This window comes from Acartia tonsa, chromosome 8 (assembly GCF_053477335.1).
Source record: "Acartia tonsa isolate MP-2025a chromosome 8, ASM5347733v1, whole genome shotgun sequence".
In the NCBI taxonomy this organism is placed as follows: Eukaryota; Metazoa; Arthropoda; class Copepoda; order Calanoida; family Acartiidae; genus Acartia; species Acartia tonsa.
Window position 1 is genome coordinate 51,444,827 of NC_137267.1, and position 9,096 is coordinate 51,453,922.

Consider the following 9,096-nt stretch of genomic DNA (forward strand, 5'->3'; position numbering starts at 1 on the left):
GCTGCTTCCTTGAAGCTACTATAAGGGTAACTTTATGAGCGGGGCTACTCTAAAAGCGTTTATTATGGGTGTGTTTAACATTTTTCCTATTTTTTCTTTGCGATCAAATGAAATAGCCACCTCCTACAAAATCCACCTTAAAAACAGTAATAGAACGATAATTTTCACTAAACATGTTGTATTCCTTATTAAAAAGAACTAAAGACAAAGTTAACATAAATTTTATCGTTCTACTACTGTTTTTAAGCCTTAAACTCTCACCTTTACGGAATTTTAGCACAACCTACCACCCCTTTATTCCATTTAAAAATAATTTTTTTTGTACCTTTCACATAAATAAAGTTTTAAAAATCTGAGATGGGTATATAGGACCCCAAGCCCTTCATTTTTCAATAAAGGGTCACTTAGATTTTTTACTTTGGCAAATTATTTGAAGGGGTTAAAAATATGTCATAGACAAATTAAGATACCTGCACAAAAATAATTTATTATTACTTGGATCTTACACCAGATTACTCTAATAAAGTGAAACTCGTAGCTGGCTAAAATAACGATCCCCCTTATCCACCCCCTTTACTCAATCCCCTACCCTCCTTCCGTATGCACGAACTGACCAATACTCTACATCCATTTTTACAAAGTAGTTTATATTTTACTAAACACACAGACAAAAAAAAACTTTATTTTCTATTTAGAAATAAATATTAACATACTTTTTTGAGCCATAAAATAAGATCTTATAGAGAACATCTACATACATTTTTAAGTTATTTTATATCATAAATAATGCTTTCAATAGTAATTATTATTGCATTATTTGACAAATTGAATAATCAAATTGAAAGAAAATTTGTTGTTTTGTTTTTCAGAATTTTTTTTACATTTAGTGAAGATTCACATTTATGAGAATAAAACAACAATTATTCACAAATAATAAACATTTTATACTTTCAAAACTGAAGCTTTTTATAGTTCCTTTAAAAAATGACGTCATACTGGACTACTATTGTTCAATTAAAGTGTTTACTGGCCTGCCATTGGTAATTTAGTCTGTGTATTGGTCTATCGTTGGTTATTTGTATTATATGTCGTCATTTTTTATAAGCCCTATAAAAAGCTTCATAAAACATTATCAATTTATAATTTAGTTTTGAAAGTACAACCTTTGCATCGTATCATAGACAGCTTTCTGGAGATATTTAAATAAAAAGCTATAACATTAAAAAGAGGCTTTTAACCTCACCTCAAATACATCCTGGACCTACAATAAGCTTAAGGATAACCATATATATCCAGCGGTGAGTGAAATCTTAGCCTACAGTCAGACAGACATTCAGAAAGAAACACATTAAGTTATTTATAAGAATAACTTCAAAATTGCATGAAATGTTTTTTTTGTGTTATTCATACTTAATTCAACCGTTAAGCTATCTCGTTATTGCTGTACTACTCATGGATATACATGATCTTGTCATGAATAAAAGTGTACAGTTCTGATAGTCTGAATTAAGCTGCAGTTAAATTTCTCATTCACATTGTTAAAATTCAGTGAAATTCCCTTGGGTAGGGACATTTGACTGTTTATTACACTAGTCCCCAAAGTTTTATAATGACGTTTTCTTATTCATTGGTTTGACACCTTTGGGGGATTTTAATTGAATTTGGTTACTTAGTTCATTGAGTTTAGTGTCTAAACATTTTAACCAATAAATGTAATCATCAGAAGGGGTAATTTTGTGTATCATCATTGGTGATGTACATCAATTTATCAGTCATTGTCTTAACCCTTTAGATCCCTGGAAATTCCATGGAACAAAACAAAAATGACCTTAAGCATTGTTTGCGTGAAACATACATTAAGTATCACAATCAAGGGATGCTCTTGTCCTAAATTGTTTGTTTGGTGATGATGATAAACAAAATTACCTCTTTTGTAGTCTACAATAAGTGGTTGGAACGTTTGGACATTCAACTTATTGAACCAACCAATGAAAATTCAATAAAAGTTAACAAAGTTTTTAATCGAACGAATATGAAAATGTTATCATAAAACTTTGGGGACTAGTGTAATAAACGGTTCAATGTCCCCCTGCCTAGCTGGAAATTTTTACAGATTTTTACAACATGAATGAGAACTGTAAACTTTTATTCATATCAAGATTAAGTATGCCCATTAACAGCACAGCAATAACAAACTTTTTGTGACACACAGACGGATAGGCTCACGTAACATTATAGAAAAACTGCCCTATTAGCAATAAAAGAAAGTTTAAGAGTCTGTTTTTAAGATTTATAACAACTAAAACCCTCTTGCATACATATTTTATATGAAAGATTGGAATATAGATCATCACAAACAGTTTTATTTTAAAAGAAACCTTATCATTATTGATTGAAAATAGTTTATTTTTTGTAAATTTTTCATAAATTTTGTCTTCAAGCTTTGCCTAGTAAAAAGAATCGAGTCTTTAATATAAATCATACAATTAAAATTAAAAATGGTTTCCCTCAAAGCGCCTGCTTAGCCTTGAAAACCCAATCCCTTTTTAAGATGAAAATTTAAGATAGGGTGGTTGATTTTTATTTGCCTAACCCCTGCGGGTGGTCCTAATCCTGCAGGGGTACAAATTATGTATCATAAATTAACCTAACCTGACACACAACAAATACTTGTTTTAAATTAAAGAGGGGGGGGGGGGGTCTGTATTCAACTAGGCACTTTGAAAGGTTTTTATAGAACATCAACCCTTTCCAAAGCAATCCCACGAAAAATGGCCGAAAACAGACAAGGATCATTACACAAATTCTTCTTAAAAGTGTACTGTTAATTAGTTATCTAAATCATTATCCATGCCTTTTCAAATTTTGGAACTTTGCATATGCTTGTTTACTACACCATTACTTCCAAGGACAATTTTCACTTCATTAACTTTTAGTATTCAGATAAGAAATATACATTATAATTAAGAAACATCTAGAATTAAATTTAGCTAATTTCCGGGGTATACAGTACACCAGGGAGGGAGGGGACAATTTATTAAACTAGTCCCCAAAGTCGTTGTTTTAAAACTTTGGAGACTTTTATTGAAATGTAATTGGTTGGTACATTAAGTTGAGTGTTCAAACGTTTCAACCACATAAGGAGCAATTTTTTGTAACACCATGAGGAATTTGCATCAATCTATCGGCCCTTTTCTTATACCTTTAGATTCCTGGGTAAACACAGTATACAGGCTAAATTTGAATATTGCCTTTTTTCTTAATAATAAAGATTTTAATTATTTGTAGCGTAGCTGCTCTATATAGGAATGTACGTTCGTCCGTCACTACGGTTAAGTAAGTAGTAGTATTTTTTTCTTCTTGAAATTCTTGAGAAATCATTTACCACAAAAATATAAAAATACTGTTTCTTATTACATTAACCAATTTTTTCTCTACAAGTCTTCTTCTACGCTACTTATGGACATTATTAAAATTGTAATTTAAATATTTAAGTGCTTTTTTTTGTACTAAGTTGGTCACACATATATTGATTTGAATTGTTAATTAATGAGATATGAATTGTTATTTTAGTGGTTTTTTACATGATATATCATATGATGCACACTTTGTAGGAAGTAAATTTGAAAGAAATATTATTTTTTATTTATGTTAACTATAGTTGCATATTTTAAATGGCAGTATCTCAACAAATGCAATTGGACCAGTTGAAATAACCTCTCATTTAAAAAAAATGCTAGAAAATAAACAATTAGTTAATAGTTGATAGATACAAGAGACAATGGGCTGTTTATTACACTAGTCACCATAGTTTTTTAATAACGTTTTTATATTCGTTGGTTTAACAACTTTGGGGACTTAATTTTGATTGGTTGGTTCATTAAGTTGAGTGTTCAAATGTTTTAACCACCGATTTTAATCTAGTGAAGGCGTTAACTTGTGTATCATCATTTGGGATGTACATCAATTTATCGGCTATTGTCTTATTTTTCTAGATTCCTTTTAATATTTTCTTTTTTTTCAGGTATTTTTGTTAACAGTCCTGTTGGCTGCCTCAGGTCACTGTGGCCGCCAGCTGACCAAGCTGGAACAGGATGCAGTCAGAGAGCTGGCCAGAGCTGGACTCCTCGGAGAAGGCATGGAGTTTCTCATCGATGAAAAGTTCCCTGCAGGGTTGATACCACAAGTAACCAACGAAGAAGTTGTTTATGATGATGATATTTATGAATATTACTATGATGAAACAGAGGTTGTTGATGAATCTGAATTTAGTGATGAAACTGCAGAGGACAGAGGAGGGCCCAAGCGTAAGCGCCATCCTTTGATCAAGAAGCGGAGGCCATTGAGAATTCCCTTGGCCAAAGATATTCTGTTGCAGCCAAACAAAAGGTTTTTTGGCCTGGGCAACAACAACAGAGATAGTCCTGCCAGGCCCCATGTTGGAGGTTACAATGCTCCTAAGCCCAGCTACAACAAACCCAAGCCTCAGTACAAGCCAAGACCACAATACAAGCCTAAACCTCAATATAAACCCCAGTACAAACCTCAGTTGTCATACAGGCCTGCCCCTAAGCCCAAGCCGGCTGCAAAGCCTGCAGAGATTGACTCCTATGGCAAGCCTCATGCTGCTCCCATTGACAACAGTAAACCTGCTGAGGAAGCTGAGCCCCTGCCACCTGTGGAAGAAGTTGAAACCTATGGATCTCCTGCTGCAGATCCCATTGCAGCTGATGAACCTGACACATACGGATCCCCGGCAGCTGACCCTGTATCTGTTGAGGAACCTGACTCTTATGGCTCTCCTGCTGCTGACCCTGTTTCAGAGGAAATTGATACGTATGGTTCCCCTGAGGCTCCTCCTGCTGAAAATTATCAAGAACCAGCTCCTGCACCTGCACCAGCACCTGAAGCCCCCAAGAAGCCAGCACCCGCTCCATACAAACCTTCCTACAACAGACCATCTTACAAGCCAAGACCTGCATACAAACCCAAACCCACCTATCAGAGACCTGCTTACAAGCCCAAACCTACGTACCACCAGCCTAAGCCTACCTACAAGCCTGTCTACAAGCCATCCTATCACCCCAGGCCAGTGTACAAAGGAAAGCCTATCACCACCACTGCACCCCCAACAACAACAACAGCAGCTCCAACAACAACAACAGCCAGATATTCCCAACCTGCTGAACCTACCTACTCTGAACCCGAAGAACCTACCTACTTTGAGCCCGCAGAGCCAACCTACTCTGAACCCGCCCAACCCTCCTATTCCCAACCAGAACAGCCTTCCTATTCTCAGCCTGAGCAACCATCCTACTTCCAGTCTTCGTTTGAGCAGGATTCTGCTGAGCCCCAGTACACCTCTTCCCAGGGCAACAGCCATGATGTGCCTGATATCTTTGAGAATGCAGGATTTATGGGTGCCTTCCCAGATTTTCCCATTCCCAAGTTCCCTGACCTAACCCCCACATTCGACAAAGCGGCATTTAACAGTTTCAGAGGTTAACAAATGTTTAGAACTACATTTTCTTTTTGTATATATTTACTGTATATAGATGAACAAAGTTAATTATTTATACTTGATAAATTATGACATCTTAATGATAAAGAAAAGACTTGATAATAAATCTTCTACGTGACAAAAACTGTATATTGTATTTATTTCTTCCTTGCTTGTATGCTGCATGTATTGTTATCATAATAATAACTCTTCGTTTAGATCTATCCTTCCATGTTTATGTATAAATTGCATGATTTTTGCATGTTTACTTTATATTCTTCACTGAAAACTAATCTGCTTGCTGTAGTTATCATGAATGTTGCATTAATATGAATGTTTGTATTTTTAGAGAATAAAAAGAAAACAAGTGGGGACCAGGAGGGAAGTTACAGTGTAACCAGTGCCAAGAAACCTGTCAAGACAAGTCGACCAGCCCCGGCCCCAGCCAGTTACAGCAGTGCACCAGCTCCGGCACCTGCACCAGCTCCTTCAAGCTACAGCAGCGCTCCTGCCCCATCCAGTTACAGTGTTGCACCAGCTCCAGCCCCTGCACCATCCAGTTACAGCAGTGCACCTGCTCCGGCCCCCCAATCAAGCTACAATAGTGCTCCCGCCCCAGCTCCCCAACCAAGCTATAACCGTGCTCCAGCACCTGCTCCTGCCCCACAACCCAGCTATAACCAGGCACCCGCCCCAGCTCCTCAACCAAGCTATAACCGGGCTCCAGCACCTGCTCCTGCCCCACAACCTAGCTATAACCAGGCACCCGCCCCAGCTCCTCAACCAAGCTACAACCAGGCACCTGCTCCTGCTCCTGTCCCACAACCAAGCTATAACCAAGCACCTGCACCTGCTCCCCAACCTAGCTACAACCAGGCACCTGCTCCCGCTCCTGTCCCACAACCAAGCTATAACCAAGCACCCGCCCCTGCTCCCCAACCAAGCTACAACCAGGCACCTGCTCCTGCCCCACAGCCAAGCTATAACCAAGCACCCGCCCCTGCTCCACAACCTAGCTACAGCCAGGCACCTGCCCCAGCTCCCCAAACCAACTACAATCCGGCGCCCGCACCAGCTCCGCAGCCTAGCTACAATGCTCCTGCCCCTCAACCAAGCTACAACCCAGCCCCTGCTCCTGCCCCTAAACCAAGCTACAGTGCCCCCAAACCGAGCTACAACGCCCCCAAACCAAGCTACAATGCACCTGCCCCAGCAACACAACCCAGCTATAATGTAGCCCCCCAAACCAGCTATGAAAGCTATGAGGACAGCTATGGCAGTTATGACAGCTTCACCACGTATGACCCAGCCCCACTACCAGCCCCCGCATCCCAGTCCCCGCCATACGAGCCAAACTATACCCTGGCACCAGAACTAGATCCCATTGTAGAGGACAATTTTGAGTATGCCGATGGACTCACCAACACCAAGACTGATAAACGCCAGGCTCAAGGATTTTTTGTAGGAAGGCCATCAGTATTCACAGAGGCTGTGGGAGTGCCAGATATCTGGACTCAGTTCAGTGACCAGTGGGGAATTAAAATTAATAAGAGAAGAAGAGTTTATTAATAACTTGTAGTTAGTGTTATGTTTTGCCTGTTGTCTGTTTGTTGTTATGTATGCTATGCAATTATTGTTATTAACTAATTTGTTACTTGTTATGTGTATGTTAACTTAATTCTAGTCATTTTAATATTATGTATTAGTTGTGCCAGTAGTAATATTTATCAGTAGTTTAGTTTCAGTGTGGGTTTTCATTAATAATTAGTTACTATTTTCCAAAATGGCTATAACCTATTAATATCCGCTGGATTAAAACCGGTTTCCGCCATACTGAATAACCATAAATACATCGTATTATCGACAATTTTTCATGAAAAATAAAAATAAAATCAATAGATTAACACTAGTTTTGCTACGGCAACTCAGGGGTAAAAAAACTGGTTTTAATTTTATATTTTTTCATTGTAATATCAGTGGTAACTTGTCTATAATACGATGCGGTAAATAACTATTCCTTTCATTAATTCTTTAAATCATTTAAAAGTAGGTATCTGGTTTACTTAGATCTTTTATATCAATGTCTTTTTAAATCAATATGGATTAATGGCACAAACCATCATCAAGATCAAATTATCCTAGTCTTAAAACCTTAACTACCTTTATTTAATAAAGATCAAAATATAAAACTCTTGACATTATGATTTTCTTCTAAATAGGACAACAATTTTGGTTTTTTTTATCTGTGATTATAAATTGCTTTAACTTTCCTATTCATTTTAAAATCATAATGTAATGATTCATATAAAAGTATTTTAAAAATTAATTATCCTCCTGAATTAAAAGACTATACTTTCTCTGTTATTTTATAGCAGTTTTTTGTAAAAAAAAGTAAAGGAAAATTTTATATCAATTTTGTTTTATTTTGTAAATATAAGTATTTTTTCTTATAAAATATTATACTCTTATGTAGTTTGAGCTATCAAAACAATCTAAGATGTTAAAGAATAATTTTTTTCTTCTCAAAATTTGCATGTTTTTTATTAAATCCACAAAATAATTCACCTTTTTTCACCCTCACATGGTCTTCAAGCAATGAGTTCTAAGTTAAATGGCACAATAAAATCAGGATATAGTGTTCACAAAAAAAGTCCAAGAATAACAAGATTTATTTAACAGAAAACTGTTATAAAGTATAAATATAATAGTTATTTTCTAATTGGTCTTGCTTTAAAAAGTGACACTGTATTTAGAGTCAGACCAAAGTCAAGTTAAAGTTGCTATTCTTTAAAAAATTTAAGTTGAAGTAAATCACAGGTTAATTTCAAGCTAGGGTGGATCGATTTTGGAATTTGAATATTCTACTTAAATATTTGAGTTTAATTGCATATAGAAATATTTCAAAACTTTGGGGGGTCCCTTTTGAATGGAAAAAATAATTTTCTCATCATTTTAGGGTTTCTCATATAATATTTAACTTGTATATGTTAGTAATACATTAAAAATAAACTAAAAATCAATTAAAATGTTAGGGCTTTAAAAATATAGTTGAAAGGTTCTAGATGGTAAAGTTTTTCCCGTCAAAATTTATGAATGAAATTCAATATGGTGGATAGTTCAAGAAAATTTTTAAAAAATCGTCAACAACCTTTATATCTTGTCTTTAAATTTATTTAAGGTAGTATTTAAGAAAAAAAGAAAACAAAGCATTTAACATAAAAAAAATATTTTTTTTGTAATATTAGGCATTTTAATAATATTTAAAAAAATTTGTAAATGTAGTTATTTTGTTTAATAATTATAGCTCTGGCTTGTGAATGTTGTAAGCATGCTGCTTTTCTTTTTTAGGTTTATTATCAGGGATCGAAAGGGATAAGACAATGGCTGATGAATTGATGTCTTTACCCTTCTGTAGATTACAATTAGTAGTTGAAACGTTCGGTCACTTAAATTAATAAACAAACCAATCCAACTTTAATAAAAGTCCCCAAGGTTGTTAAGCTAACGGTTGTAATAGTGTAATAAACAGCCTAATGTCCCCTTCCTCACTGGTCTATAAGAAAAGCTTTACTAGGATAAATTATATCTATTAATAA

The 9,096-nt window shown here is 35.6% G+C and overlaps 1 protein-coding gene across 1 annotated transcript in view; it reads left to right on the top strand.

Moving 5' to 3' along the window:
- The window catches only part of LOC145327248 (uncharacterized), a 44,180-nt gene extending 36,212 nt beyond the window's left edge, over positions 1-7,968 (top strand). The window contains exons 2-3 of the mRNA XM_080170832.1: positions 4,025-5,501; positions 5,850-7,968. Of these exons, the coding sequence (XP_080026958.1) occupies positions 4,025-5,501; positions 5,850-7,069 (2,697 nt within the window). The 3' untranslated portion in view covers positions 7,070-7,968. The remainder of the gene's footprint in view (positions 1-4,024; positions 5,502-5,849) is intronic.
- The last annotated feature ends 1,128 nt before the right edge of the window (positions 7,969-9,096 follow it).